General features: G+C 43.0%; 4 protein-coding genes across 8 annotated transcripts; 2 read left to right on the forward strand and 2 right to left on the reverse strand.

Moving 5' to 3' along the window:
* Positions 1–633: 633 nt before the first annotated feature.
* Positions 634–5,198, reverse strand: LOC117144225 (uncharacterized serine-rich protein C215.13). 2 transcript variants are annotated; one of them, XM_033309288.1, is made up of 2 exons: positions 5,075–5,198; positions 634–2,784 (listed from the first exon to the last, which is right to left on the reverse strand). In XM_033309288.1, the coding sequence occupies exon 2, from the start codon at positions 2,749–2,751 to the stop codon at positions 973–975; it is 1,779 nt and encodes a 592-aa protein (XP_033165179.1). In that variant the 5' UTR covers positions 2,752–2,784; positions 5,075–5,198; the 3' UTR covers positions 634–972. The 2 variants fall into 2 exon arrangements, with proteins under 2 accessions (XP_033165179.1, XP_033165180.1); XM_033309289.1 differs by lacking the exon at positions 5,075–5,198 and adding an exon at positions 2,940–3,060.
* A 262-nt stretch (positions 5,199–5,460) lies between these two features.
* On the forward strand, positions 5,461–11,645 carry LOC117144224 (kelch-like ECH-associated protein 1B). 4 transcript variants are annotated; one of them, XM_033309284.1, is made up of 6 exons: positions 5,461–5,551; positions 8,670–8,986; positions 9,061–9,318; positions 9,378–10,060; positions 10,193–10,398; positions 10,463–11,645. In XM_033309284.1, exons 2-6 carry the CDS (start codon positions 8,678–8,680, stop codon positions 11,239–11,241), a joined length of 2,235 nt encoding a protein of 744 aa, XP_033165175.1. In that variant the 5' UTR covers positions 5,461–5,551; positions 8,670–8,677; the 3' UTR covers positions 11,242–11,645. The 4 variants fall into 4 exon arrangements, with proteins under 4 accessions (XP_033165175.1, XP_033165176.1, XP_033165174.1 ...); XM_033309285.1 differs by lacking the exon at positions 5,461–5,551 and adding an exon at positions 5,590–6,004; XM_033309283.1 differs by lacking the exon at positions 5,461–5,551 and adding an exon at positions 7,446–7,771.
* Positions 11,646–11,800: 155 nt separating this feature from the next.
* LOC117144228 (30S ribosomal protein S11) lies at positions 11,801–12,847 on the reverse strand. Its single transcript, XM_033309293.1, has 5 exons — positions 12,599–12,847; positions 12,410–12,540; positions 12,254–12,354; positions 12,032–12,097; positions 11,801–11,971 (listed from the first exon to the last, which is right to left on the reverse strand). Exons 1-5 carry the CDS (start codon positions 12,793–12,795, stop codon positions 11,864–11,866), a joined length of 603 nt encoding a protein of 200 aa, XP_033165184.1. The 5' UTR covers positions 12,796–12,847; the 3' UTR covers positions 11,801–11,863.
* A 57-nt stretch (positions 12,848–12,904) lies between these two features.
* Positions 12,905–15,040, forward strand: LOC117144226 (guanine nucleotide-binding protein-like 3 homolog). The gene is made up of 5 exons (XM_033309290.1): positions 12,905–13,009; positions 13,072–13,957; positions 14,018–14,268; positions 14,332–14,742; positions 14,814–15,040. Exons 1-5 carry the CDS (start codon positions 12,988–12,990, stop codon positions 14,987–14,989), a joined length of 1,746 nt encoding a protein of 581 aa, XP_033165181.1. The 5' UTR covers positions 12,905–12,987; the 3' UTR covers positions 14,990–15,040.
* The last annotated feature ends 183 nt before the right edge of the window (positions 15,041–15,223 follow it).

Here is a 15,223-nt window from a genome sequence, read left to right on the forward strand (position 1 = left end):
TAATTTAATAATATAATTTATTTCACGATTCGTAAGTATTTCTTTAAGTCTGACAGAGCAACTCTTATTCTTCCACAAAAATAATAGGTATTTATTTCCCCTTAAATTATTTAACTCGTTAGCAGTTATGAAAAGCTTAAATACGGTTCACTTATTCATTTATTGCTTATTCGACTTAGCCCAAAGCTTAAAACATATATATATGCTTGCATAAGATGTTTACGATTTTATTTGTTTACCCACTTCTGTAACTAAAAAACCCAATTGGCAGCGTTGCCACATAATATTGAATATTAGAATGCGTTGCATCGATACCCGCTAAAAACGTAATGTTGCAGAATTTCCTCGCCGCTTAAATATTCAATTTTTGTTTATTGTAAATGAGTGTAGTTGTAGGAGTATAAATAAAAACATCTGGTTTCCTAACGATGCAAATAAAATGATTTGTTCCCCACCACTAAGGACAATTTTCACACCATTCAAAATAATTTTCTTTAAACATTATGTTAACACATTTATAGTTGAAAAAGAAAATCGCAGTGTCTTCAATACCCATGCATACACGAAAAAATTCAGATATTTCGTTTTAATGTACTTTATTTATGAAATTTGTTACATTTTTCTTTTTTTGTCTTTTGATATTGCGAAACAATATATGAACTCGGCGAAAAGATGACAGACTTTCACGAATATGTGTTTTATATAAAATTCCTACACGTATGGGTTTTCTACGGTTGGTACCCACTTTTGCCTGGGTACAGATCATCAGATTCGTCGGTGGTTGTCTGGACCCGGAAGTTCGCGAGGAGCCAACCAGCAAGGAATCTGTGCCAGATAGATGTTTTTCCTGGCTTAAAACTTTCTCTTAACATGTAACGTCAGAACACAAATTAGCAAAGAGGGTGGAACAGATATGCTAAGACATAATCTTATCAACTAAGGGAAGGGTATCGTGTGGTCTGGCCTATTGTATTACATAATTGAGCAGATGGATCGGCCCTCGGCTACTACCCCGGCTACATCAGCAGCATCGGCCACCTCTTCAACAGGAGCAATGTTTTCCCCATCGCTGGACTCCTTGTCGCCATCCTGGCCATCGACGTTCTTATCCTCGACATCCTTCTTGGCGGGGCTTTCATCCGCGCCGGCCTCCTGGCCAACGGTCACGTCTTCGGCGGGTTGTTCCTCCTCCACTTCAACCTCTTCTGGCATGCCAGCCGAAGATGTGTTCAGATGTTGCTCCTCCACGCCGGAACTGTTCGGCTCCAGACGCAGACGGGTCGGAGTACCGATGGTTGCCTTGGAGAATCTCGAGCGCAGCAAGCTGAAGGGAGAAGCCAAATTCAGGCTAAACAAGTCGAAGCGGGCTCGCTTTGGCGGCGACGACATATCCACGTCGTGGCCCAGGTCACTGGTCGACTGAGAGGCCGCCAGTGGTGGGGGAGTGCGCTCACGCTTGCGGCCACGGCCGAAGAATGAAAACGAAAATGACGAGCTGTTGGGGATCTCTGATCCGACTGTGGCATTCATGCTTGCGTTCGTGCAGTTCGAGGTGTCCAGATCGCTGTTCCCACACCTGTAGGTGCCTATTTTCGAGGGCGTCAGCGAGTCGACGGGTCGTATGCTACGCCTGCCGCTGATCTGGGCGAAAGTGCGAGCCGGAGTTCCTACCGGCGAGCTGGAAGTCTGGGCAGCCAGCTCTACCTCGGTGCTTTGCTTGTTACTACCGCGGAAACTGAAGAGACTCCGTCCGGGCGTAGATGTAGCCGTCGGCAAGGCATTCGAATTGCCGTGGACGCTGCGAATGGGAGAGGCATCCACTTGTAGTGATTCCATATCGACATCTTCTTGTGGAGCCAAAGAGTTCAAAGACGATGAAGAAACTGATTCGGTTTTCATCCTCTGGGCAGGCGAAGCGTTGCTTGCCTTGCTGATGGGTGACGTTTGTTGGCTGCCCGACTTGCGTGTAGACTTGCGATCCTTAGTAGGAGTGCTGAGATCAGGAATAAACACTACGTCATCGTCGATGACCGCAGCATCCGCAGTCGTTTGAGAAACAGAAACAGTACTCTCAACGGTAGCAGCTTCCTTTTTAATCTCTCCGTTGTTGTCTTTGTCGGAGGGGACTTCAGCTACCTCCTTATTTACGGATACCACTTCCTTATTTTCGGATACCACTTCCTTATTTTCAGATACCACATCCATATTTTCGGATAACACCGCCTTTTGCTTATTTTCGGATAGCACATCCTTATTTTCGGATAACACCTCCTCTTGCCTATTTTCGGCTACCACCTCCATTTGCTTATTTTCGACCACAACCTCCACATCTGTCTTCTCGGCAGCGCCATCCTTATCCTTATTCTCGGCATCCACTTCCTTTGCCTTCTTTTCCGGCAACTTATCTTTAGATTTCTCTACCTTCTGGTCTTTGCCTGTTGAGCTGCCATTCTGAGCCTTATCTTTGCCATTTGCGGACTTGCTTACGCCGTTCTGGCTGGATCCGGACGAAGAGGTCGATCCTGAAGAAGCGGACCGCGGGTGGTTGCTCTTTTTTACCGGCAAAAATGACTCGGTGATCTTTTTGTTGCCATTCTGGGGGCTATTTGAGCGGCTGTTGCTGCCAGAAGATTGCTGCAAGCGCGTGACGGTGGAGCCGCCACTCAGCGAGAGTGGCAGACGACGTCCCGATCCAGTGCTTGCAGTGCTACCTCCCCCGCCGCTTGAGTTGCTAGCCATTTTGCTTAACATTGATTAGATTTCCTTCGATGCGTTGCACGATCTCTGCAAGGGAGCACAAACAAAGAGAATATGTCATTCGTTGATTTCAGAGTGCTGTGAAAACGAAAACATAAAGTAAACACGAATTGATTTGTGGTTTGTTTACACCACATTCCTTGCGAGAACCGGCTCTGAAATCAATACCCCCACCCACTTACCACAGATTTGCTGTTCAGCATGAGAATATAATCACAGTTTCTGATATTTTCTACGCTAAGCGTTTTCTGTCGGATTTTCTAGCACGTCCGCACTGATTCAAGTCTGAAGCTTAACTCTAAGGTACTGTCATCCTGACCCGGTTTAAGTAGCTAGACAAGGAATCGCAATCATTACCTGCAACGTGAAATATGGACAATCTACCTGCCGATGCAGCTGCCATTTATGATGGACATGTGTGCAGAGATTAGGATGTGTTAATTACCGGGAATAAACGGGAATAAGACCATATGCTAATTTCTACCTCCAAATTTCAAAATCTAGAATAATACTCGTGTAAAAATGCTGTTTTCCACTGTATTTTCGGTTTTTCTGCCCGCTGGCTGTTTTTTTTTTTTTTTTCTGCTTGAGTGACTTTCACTTCCCCCATATTTTTAACTGGCTTCCGTTCTATTAAATGCATTCAAAACAAACTGAGACACAAACTTAACAAATACTGACCAGCACGCAAAGCTGTTTGCGCCAGTCCGTTTTACGTTTTCGCTTTGAGAACAGCTGAAGTGAAGAAATTCGTCTAAAATGCCAAGGGAGGGAAATTTCCTTGCCATAGGCTGACGTATAGTGCACAGACAGCTCGATGCCAGATGAATGCGAAAGTTCAGTAAAGTACTTTAACAGGATTGCTGCATACCCTACCGATTTTTTGTGATAATATACTTTTGTGGGTTTTATTGAGTAGAAATACTGATTTAGTAGAATACTAATTTAAGACCAAACAACTTTAACTAATAAATTTGGTCTTGGGTACAAACAAATAATGCGCGAGAAACATATATAAATTACATATAAAGTTGTATCCTTATTTTTTTTTTGTTTCAGTATACCATTGTGATCAGCATACCTCAATACTTGTTGTAAGGGTATCAAAACTAGTTGCGCCCAGGTGCATTTATTTAGGTGAAACGTTGGGCAGGGGGGGAACGGGGAATTCGCTTAGAAAGAAATTGCATTGAGCAGTTTTCTTTTTATTTTGTTTTTAGAAAGTGGAAATGCGAATGCTGCAAAATCGCGGACAACGAACGATGCTGCGAAAAAATACATAAAAAAATAACACACACAATTGCAGCAAAAGACAGCAAAAATGAGTGTTTTTGCGAGGTTTGCCATGCAGATGCGAGTGTGTGTGTGCACACATGTATTTATAGCCAAGCCCTCTTTGATGGGGAATTATCATTGTTATTGCATTGCCCTTTTCGTCGTTTGTTTTGATATTTGCTTCGCGGAGTTGACTAAACTCGAGCATAAATGCCTGTTTATATGGTCGAGTGGTTAATGGCGGATCTGCTCCAAGTCTAGTTAATCAATTTGAACGAGCTGCGATCGGATCGGAAAAAAACATAAACAAGAGGAAGAGTACAAAAAATCAGAAACCCACACATGTGCAGCGACAAACTGTCTGTGAGTGGGCAAGAAAAGGAGGCACACAGTGCGCGCCAGAATATTGCATACAGCACAAAAGGAATAAAAAACTTGACAAGAGAGACAAACATGACTATTTTAATAGGCATATTTAGGTAGCTAGCGTTTTGTTTTTGAATCTCTCATTTATATAAATATAGATAATGATATTCATAAATGTAATGATGCAGTAGATAATATTGCATTAACTATATATTCAGATTATTGTTTAATATAGAAGCATATCAAGCTACTTATAATTAGAATACAAAAATAAACAAAAGTTTGACATCCCAGGTTTTTTGACCTGGTCCACTATGCTTTGCCACCACTGTACCATGCAATTGTAGGAAGCTGATACCGCGTTCGTTTTTTAAAATGGCGGCGCGACAGCCGCAATTGGCGATAATTTGTTTGGAAAAAGGAAAATATGTGAGCTCGTCGGCGCGAGGGGTGCAATAAAGACCTTTTGCGGGGCAATAAAACTGATGTTTCTAACGCCTGATGCTTTTAATTTTGCGCACTTTTTGCAATATTATAATTATTTCTTTGTACGCGCACAAATTTCTGTATGTATGCCACGCTATCCTACCGCAACATAAAGGATGCGCAGGTAATCCTCGCAAAATCCGCAGCTTGTTAGCTATTTGTAACTCAATATTAATATAAGCACACCCACCTTGTAGCGCTCCAGTTCTAGCAGCACAACTAATACATAAACAGCAATTACTTTGCGACAAAATAAATGAATTCAATTCAACCGACGCCGATACAAACAAATTAGAACCAACGCGCTAGTGTGACCTTAGCTACCACGTGGAGAAATACCACGTGCTGCCGACCATCGTTTTGCTTTTGATAGGTCACGGTGGTTCAGGTCTTGGAATTTCTACATCCATATGTAAAAACTTAAAAAATGATTAGAAGTTAAATAGTACAAACAACTTTAAAGTTGTAAGATTTAAAATGGATTGTAAATGTGGTTTGATATCTTGTATACCATTTATTTTATAAATATCTACAAGCTGGTTGTGCATCTGGCAACTCTCTCACTACATACGTCCAGTGTCGAGCGTTTTCCAGCACTTGCATGTTTACCTCAAGAAGAAGAGTAGAAAAAAATCATTGTGTAGTGGCAAAATAAATAAATACAGATGTGAGTAGCAGTAAATAAAACATACAAAGTGCAATAAAAAATTGCACAAAAAGTGGCTGACCCTCGCATAGCTTAGTTTCCAGCTGGGAAACGTTTTATTTATCTACGAGCGTGCATTTATCTGCGTGTGAAAACCTCAATGAAACAAAGGGAGAAATTAACGGTGTACTTGCCCAGCCTATTTACGTGGCTATATACATAAATATATGAAGTATCTGTGAGATCTTGAAATCCCTGGTGATAAAGTGTAAATGTTTGCCCTGCATTGCAGTAATCTCTTACAACAAAGTGGCTTTTTTAAGTGGCCTTCTTTCGAGTTCCATTTCCATGGCCTCTATCAGCTGTTTGGCACATGGCATTGGAAGTGCGGGTGTGCGTATGTATGTAAATAGTATGTACAGTACGTACGTGTGTGCAAGGGTGACAGCTGTCTCCCCAGGGAGAGCAATGTAAGTGAGTAATATTTGTTTATGTGAAAGCAAAGTTCAACGGTACCTGCATACACACACACACATCCCCAACATCCGTGCTGATTACGCTGCTGTTTTCACCTACACCAACGTACACTGCGACCGTGTGTAAGGTTTTGCCTCCTCAGCATGATTCGGCACTATTTCGCCCAGTTTTTGCCTTTATCATTCATTTACCAACAACCAACCCAGCGTCACTTTATGCGGAAATTTAAAGCCGCACTTTGATAAACTAACGTTACTAACGGGCGTGGATTTGCCAAAGTGCGTTCGATTCGCCATAATACTTAAATGGGATTTTTGGCGGGGAAGACCCTTTTACGCTTATCTGATTGTACAAACATACACATCTTGTGGTTTTAATTTGGTGATTCAGATAAAAAAAACATACGAATGCAATTTTGTTTTAAAGAACTTAATTTTTTTTCTAGAATAACTAATAAAATTTAAGGAAAGGGGTTGAAAGGGGTTTCTATCTCAATATTATTATATGAAGAAATAACATTTTATCTTTGAAATAAAATATATTTTTTATTTAAATCAAAATTACAATCCATTAGTTAATTAGTAACTTAATTTAATGCGCAGTGTTTATTTCATTGTGTATCCGTGATATTAATATTTCTATCGTCATGAAGATAATGCGTTCATAAATTGAAAATGTTTTGGGAACATGACTTGATACTTCAAAATTTATTACCCTTTCAATTGTGCGCCTGGTAACAATGATTAATCGGATATACCAAACAATATTGTATATATTGCCATTTATGTTGTGAAATTCCCTTAAGACAGAACTACGATCATGACTAAAATACTTTGCAATACAAAATAGAGAGACGTAATCTCTTTTAAACATATTTCCGAAATATGCATACGAAATTGGCTTATTTTTGTTTTGATTGTATTCAATAGTTCATTTGGCACGGACTTTGAACAGATTTAAGCTATCTTTTGAACAAAACGAAATTCCTAACTGCTTGCATGACGCGCGTAAATTTTTTTTGAAAACTCTGTGTAGCCGCACAGCTACCCTACAAATTAATTAGGAACTGAGGGTCCATACAAAAATAAAAAAAAAACTGCTGGTCGGGTTGGGCACTTCTCGCCGAAAACTGAAAATCATGGTAAACAATTATGTTTGCCATAGGTTACGATTTGTGAGCATCATCGTTACGGACCAAAAACACGCCCGCGGGCCGTGCGTTTCATTCATGGCATTATGTAGTGCTTATCGTCACAACACGGAGTGTATTCACCTTGAAGGGCCTAGAAGAACTCAGTCACATGTGTACACACATATGTAAGCATGATAACGCTCTTTGTAACGCTCCCACCACCCCCGCCATCCCCGCGAGAGATTAGTCTCTGTGGGCTCTGGGGCTTTCGATTCGGATTCCCGATGGGCCGGAGCAGACGCTGACCATGGCAGTCAGTTGACGGGCTCTCTCCACGGCGCACGCATGATCGCCGTAGCGGATTTGCGGAGCAGCAGCTGATCGCGCGCTTTCATTTTCACACGGACTTTCAGTCTTTGTTCGCGAATCGCCATTATTATTATAGGTGCGCATACAGGCGCCCGATTATTGAAACTATCTCTACCGAACTGACGAAGCTGTGAAGCAGGATCTCCCTACCGATCGATCCGAGATTAGTGCCAAAATGCAAACCCAAATGCACTCGCCCATGCAATATGAGAACCACATCTCCGACATGCCCACACACAAGAGCTACCCCTGCCGCCCAGAAGGTTGGTGTTTTTTCCATTCTGGATTTTACCATGGGTCTACAGTTCAATTCGCAACGAGTTTGCCAGATAATTTCGTTACTCGTGCTTTTGGTAAAAAAAAAGAAACCACTGATCATGACTGTGCACATTGCGAATCAAGTTCTCTAAAACAGCCCACAATGATTGGCGAAAATGTTTGAAACGATTCCAGATTGTGCTACAGTGAAGTCACCTGTAGTTGAATGTGAGAGATGATAAAAATTAATGGATTGAAACGGCATTTATCCAGGTTGCATTGCTCGATTTGGACGTTTGAATAATTAGAGACAGTTGAAATATTATCGCGAAAGAAACTGGTTTGTGTTGACAATGCAAATTCCGGTTGGCCATATAGTATCCATTCGAAAGAGTGTACTCGAAGCACTAAAAGTGTTTTTTTTAATAGTAAACAGATAATTTACCTTAATCTTATCTTAGTTTTCTAATCGAGAACTTATAAATCTTTAAACCCAATTTACGAAATTACCAACTTATTCGCATTCAAAAACAAAATAAATAAGCGCATTAATTTCTAGAACGTATTTAAGGTCGCTCGTATCTAACCTTTCGGTTATCTTGGATATGCATAGAATAGTACGTCATTTCACACTTGGAGGATTTCTTTAAAGTGCCATCTTGGATTTTTGCAAATTCATAACAGATTAGATAATATAATAGAATAAATAGCCCACGCTGATTGTCGATCTATTTGCGATGGATGAGGTACGAGGTACAAGGGTTACAGGGCTCAACTGTAGGGCGTGTGTTGGTGTTATTATTATTTATAGTTGTTAGCTAGATTAAAAAGAATTAAAATTAAATAATTATTTTTTGGAATATGTCCTGCAATTACAATATATTTTGTTGCTCGATTTTCCAGAGGCTGAGATGAGCAACACTTCGGAAAGTTGTTCCATCTCATGCGGTGGTCGATTCGGATCGGCGCACTCGACCCTGGATGATCACGATGCTACGGATGACGACATGACCTTCTGCATGTCCAACTACGCCAAGGAGGCCCTGAAGATGATGTACATGATGCGTTCGCACGGCATGCTCACGGACGTGGTGCTGGAGGTGAAGAAGGAGCTCTTTCCCGCCCACAAAGTGGTGCTGTCGGCGGCATCGCCCTATTTCAAGGCCATGTTCACGGGCGGACTCAAGGAGTCGGAGATGTCGCGCGTCCAGCTCCAAGGGGTAAGTTGAGCTCAAGCGCGGCCCTCAATTGGTTGGTTTAATGGATGAACAGTTCGTCCGTTTCGCTTTCACAGGTGTGTCCCACGGCCATGTCCCGCATCCTCTACTTCATGTACACCGGCCAAATACGTGTGACTGAGGTAACGGTGTGCCAACTCCTGCCCGCGGCCACCATGTTCCAAGTGCCAAACGTAATCGATGCCTGCTGTGCCTTTCTGGAGCGCCAATTGGACCCCACGAATGCCATTGGCATCGCCCACTTTGCTGAGCAACACGGCTGTGTTGAGCTGCAAAAGAAGGCCAATGTGTTTATTGAGCGGAATTTCACTCAGGTAACCTATTTACGATATGAATATAGTCCACAAAACTATAGCCGCTGAGTTCCCTTTAGGTGTGCCAAGAGGAGGAGTTCCTGCAGCTCTCGGCATATCAGTTGATTGCCCTGATACGAAGGGATGAACTGAATGTGCAGGAGGAGCGAGAGGTTTACAATGCTGTGCTAAAGTGGGTGAAATACGACGAGGACAATCGACACTGTAAAATGGAACACATTTTGGGCGCTGTCCGTTGCCAGTTCCTTACGCCCAACTTCCTCAAGGAGCAGATGAAAAACTGCGATGTTCTGAGAAAGGTGCCCGCCTGTCGGGAGTATTTGGCCAAGATCTTCAAGGACTTAACGCTGCACAAGTGTCCAGGTGTCAAGGAACGAACCCCCAACACCACTCGGATGATATTTGTCGCCGGTGGCTTTTTCCGTCACTCACTGGACATTCTGGAGGCCTACAATGTAGACGACAAGACGTGGACGACACTGTCAAATCTACGCATTCCAAGATCTGGCTTGGGTGCTGCCTTTCTCAAGGGCAAGTTCTATGCGGTTGGAGGCCGAAATAACAACATTGGATCTTCCTACGATTCGGATTGGGTGGATCGCTATAGTGCAGTCACCGAAACATGGCGTCCCTGCGCTCCCATGTCCGTGCCACGCCATCGAGTGGGCGTGGCCGTGATGGACGAGCTGATGTACGCCGTGGGCGGATCCGCGGGCATGGAGTACCACAACACGGTAGAATAGTAAGTATTGCTTATTATTTGATAAGACATTTTTGTTAATTTAAGGCTTTAATATTTCGCAGTGAAATATCTTAAATTAAATTTATTTTACTATCGACAACATATAACGATAACTATTTAAATCTCTTGCAGCTATGACCCCGAATTGGATCGCTGGACTCTTGTACAGCCGATGCATGCCAAGCGCTTGGGCGTGGGTGTTGTGGTGGTCAACCGTCTGCTTTATGCCATCGGAGGTTTCGATGGAAACGAGCGCTTGGCCAGCGTGGAGTGCTACCATCCGGAGAACAACGAGTGGAGCTTTCTGCCGCCACTACAAACGGGTCGCAGTGGAGCGGGTAAGAATGACTGGCGCATCCTGTTATCTAATTTCCAACTAAATTCCGTTTTAATTGCTATCAGGTGTTGCTGCAATTAACCAGTACATCTACGTTGTTGGCGGTTTCGATGGCACCCGTCAACTAGCCACCGTGGAGCGTTATGATACCGAAAATGATACTTGGGACATGGTGGCGCCAATTCAAATCGCACGCAGTGCTCTCTCGCTGACTCCGCTGGACGAAAAACTTTACGCTATTGGTGGATTCGATGGCAACAACTTCCTGTCCATAGTCGAGGTCTACGATCCACGAACGAATACCTGGACAACAGGAACACCACTGAAATCGGGTAGATCGGGCCATGCGTCGGCGGTTATTTATCAGCCGGCGTGTTCCACCACGTTTATGGACTACGAAGATAGTGACGCCCCACAGCCGGATGGAAGTAACAACGGGGAAAGGGATGTACATACAGCACAAAACTCGTACGGCAGTGGGAGTCCAAATTATCCTGGGTCGGCGTCCAACATGCAGTTTCATACTTCATACGGAATGAGCGGCTGCAACAATTGTGACTCGGATATGGATATCAAACCAGATATTCCTGCAGAACACCATAGTTTTCAAATTCCCGCCATCAGATCAGAGGAGCTAGTCAATCCAAACTGTCCTTGGTCCAGAATGCAAGAAAGATTTCGAAGAACTCCACCAGCGTCTTTCTCAGAGGATGAGAGAAATGCTAATGATAAGCGGCAAAAATTCTATAAAGCGCAAAAACAATGTTTATTAAGCACAGCAGCGAAAGTTTTCCACAATCACATCGAAGGTCGCCTGCGAAAACTCACGAGTGCAGCCACATGACAATACGAATCCGAGCCTCACGCTTATCCTCAACCAAAAACATCATTCATTGTACAAAGCCTGATCGTATTCCTTAGAATTCCATGTTGAGAAGCAGCATTCCAATCCATTGTAATATTACTAGTGTGTTCGCAAGGTGATAATTAGTCAAAGCGTTTTTATGGCATCCATAACATAACTGGCGCTCGTCAGCCCATTTTAAAAAGATTGATTAGGGTTAATAGTTGATTAGTGGGAGGAAAGTTCGTATTTTACGTATTTTGTAGGTATCCAAACTGATAGATTGCGTATTGTACTTTTTTAACGTAGGATAATTAAAGGAATTATGTGCATCCAAAATAGGCTTTAAGAAAAGAAAACAAATAATTTAAGTAAAATAAAAAAAAAACATATTTTACAAAGTTCTTCAATCGCTGCTATTAATCTTGTGCAAACCTTTGGTCTGTGTGTACGTTTTATTTATTCCGTGGCAACAAAAAGGCCATATTTTAATTTCTTCCCATTAAAACTCACCGTGACTCTGCTATTTATTCCGTTTGAAAGATAAACTGTTTTCGTATTTGTTTGTAAACGACTATTTGTGTATTTTGCTTTTAAACAAGTTGTCTTAACAAGTTGCACATTAAAGACTCCTCTGCTTTCGGGGTCTTGGAGGATTGAAGGAAACATGTGTGTTGTCGGTAATGGAAACGATGTTCAGACCACCCATTTGCAGTCCCTTGATGGCCGACTGGATCAGAACATTCAATTATTTTTAAGCGACATGAGAGACAATAAGTTTTGAACATACCATTCTTCCCGGGCCAAGACCACGAACCTTCACTCGCACTGTCTTCCAACCCAATTCAATGGCTTTCTGGAATACAATTTAAGTTATTTCTGTTAAAAGATTTCTATGTCCATATTATACTATTCAAATGCATATGGTTATGTTCGAAGATTTTATCGTTGTCTTATGTAGTTTTTGACCATCAGACTTTGGTAAAACCCATTTACTCTGGAAGTGACTTACTCCACTAATGGTAACCGCTGTTGCTTGAGCTGCTATGTTGGTTCCCTTGCGAGTGTTTTTGAATCCCTCAATTCCACAGGATCGTATCAGCCGGAGGACTCCTGGAAAAAGGGCATACTTTAGTGCACAGTAAGAATAACGTTCCAGATGACCCACCTTTGTGATCCGTGACGGAAATAATTGTGTTGTTGGGTGAAACGCGAATGTTGCAGATGGGCAGCTCGTTGAAGGGTGTTCCATTGAATAACGTCGTGGCGGTGCTGGCATCCGGGAAAAACTTAGCCTTGCTAAAAGGAAAATTAATTGAATTTAATACTATTTACAAATGTGAAATGTAATTCAAACCGGTTGATAAGTGTGTCGATGTCCACGGTCTTTTCGCCCACGGTTCCTTCGTCTTTGGCCGGTAAAGATGCCAGCATTTCCTTGCGGTCCTCCGCCTTCCGCCAGCAAGCGCTCGTGTGTATCCTAGAAGTCTGGAGCGGCACAGCGGGCATAGTAATACTCCGAAGAGCACTTAGAAATACAGTTTTCAGTGACATTATTAATTTAATTCGCAGAGTGCACAAAAACCAAATTACATCACACCGGCAGTCTGGCAACACTGCTAGTGTTGGCTAGCACGCCACAACAAGTGGCCACGCTTCGTGGTGACTGACAAAAAGTCAAGAAGAAGACTATTTTCACGTGTTCTTGTTTTAAGTTGGTTTTGATTCCGGTTATCCTCGTGTAAAATGGCTTTAAAAAGGTTGAAGAGTAAGTAATAGTATATACGTATACATTTAATGTAGCTCTAAATAAATCGTCATTATCCGCAGCCAAAAAATCGAAGAGGCTCACCGGTCGCTTGAAGCACAAGATCGAAAAGAAGGTGCGCGACCACAACAAAAAAGAACGTCGCGCGGCCAAGAAGAATCCGAAGAAGGGTAGCAAGAAACAGAAGCTCATCCAGATCCCGAACATCTGTCCCTTCAAGGATGACATCCTCAAGGAGGTGGAGGAGGCCAAGCAACGTCAGGAGGCCGAGCGTTTGGCTCGTCGCGAAGCCTTTAAGGCGGAACGCGAACAGAACAAGTTCAAGACGCTGGAGTCCATGGTCGAGGATGCAGACATGCGGAGCACCGTGCACGGAATAATGCACGAAAACGATGCCCAGGATCAGGACGAAAAGAAGTACAAGAACGCCGTGACCAAGGAGCAGTCATTAAAGCAGTACTTCAAGGAATTCCGCAAGGTGATAGAAAACGCCGACGTCGTCCTGGAGGTGGTTGATGCACGTGACCCCCTGGGAACCCGCTGCAATGAGGTTGAGCGCGCCGTTCGCGGTGCTCCGGGTAACAAGCGACTGGTCCTGGTACTCAACAAAGCCGACCTGGTGCCGCGAGAGAATTTGAACAACTGGATCAAGTACTTCCGTCGCAGCGGACCTGTCACTGCCTTCAAGGCCTCCACACAGGATCAGGCCAACCGGCTGGGACGCCGCAAACTGCGCGAAATGAAAACAGAGAAGGCTATGCAGGGTTCTGTCTGCATTGGCGCTGAGTTGCTCATGTCCATGTTGGGCAACTACTGTCGGAATAAGGGCATCAAGACCTCGATTCGCGTTGGCGTCGTTGGAATTCCAAATGTAGGCAAGAGCTCCATCATAAACTCGCTGACCCGCGGCAGGTCCTGTATGGTGGGCAGCACGCCAGGAGTGACCAAGTGAGTTCATATTTATCCCTTATAGTGCTTCGGACTTATGAAATATATTTATTTTTGCAGGTCAATGCAAGAAGTAGAGCTGGATTCGAAAATCAAACTGATCGATTGTCCTGGAATCGTATTTACTAGCGGAGGTGAAAACTCACATGCAGTTCTGAAGAATGCACAGCGTGTGGGCGATGTAAAGGATCCCTTCACCATTGCCGAGAGCGTATTGAAGCGTGCCAGCAAGGAATACTTCTGCAGGATGTACGATATTACAAACTACGACACATTTGAGGAATTCTTCGCCAAAAAGGCAGCCAGAATGGGTGAGTACTATAAATGCTAACTGCCGTAAATGATAATAATCCATTTGTTTACCCTAATTATAGGCAAATTTCTTAAGAAGGGAGTGCCAGATGTTGTGGCTGCAGCAAGAAGCGTGCTCAACGATTGGAACACAGGTAAAATCAAATACTGCACACAGCCTCCGGAAGTTCAGGAAGGACAAAGTGTGCACATAAGTGCCTCGATAGTTCACTCAGACGCTCGCGAATTTGATGTGGAGAACTTTGAGTCCATGGAGACGGAAATCCTAGAGCATTGCGCTGTGAAAACGGATGACATTATGGAGATAACGTCTAGTGGGCCTCTAGAGATTCGACAGCCGCGTGAGGAAGTCGAACCTGCAGATAAAATAACTGCCAGTTTGGTCATAGACGAGAAGGAAAAGCCCGCAAAGGGTCGCAAACGAAAGCTGGATGAGGAAAAGGAGAAGGTTGATCCCAGTCTACTCCTAGAAGGTAAGCAAATCAAAACCATATGGTAATGGACCATTAAAATGTATTAACGATGTGTTATTTATAAATTCTAGAAAACCAATCCCTGAATAAAGGCATCAAGCAGATGCAAAAGCTTAAAAAGAAACAGAATGTTCGCAACGAGAAGAAAATATCCAAAATTACAGACGTTCTGGATAGCTTTAGCTTAGGTTCATCCTCGTCCAAGGCAGAAAAATACGATTTTGATCAGGACTATGTGATTGAATAAATTCTGCCTTAGTTTTAATAATAAAATAAATCTGTTGATAGTACACTATAATATAGAAAAGTGTAATGTCTATGAAAAAAAAATATAACATTTTATTACTTCGGAAAGATATCTGCATCCATTTCAGAATCACAATTGTGATCCCTTTTACTGGGTATTTCACTGTAGGAACCCGATTTGTTTTTATAAATTAGCCAGCTTCGACCGGAGCTCTACTCATGCCGTTGCCGAAGA

Source organism: Drosophila mauritiana, chromosome 3R (assembly GCF_004382145.1).
Source record: "Drosophila mauritiana strain mau12 chromosome 3R, ASM438214v1, whole genome shotgun sequence".
In the NCBI taxonomy this organism is placed as follows: Eukaryota; Metazoa; Arthropoda; class Insecta; order Diptera; family Drosophilidae; genus Drosophila; species Drosophila mauritiana.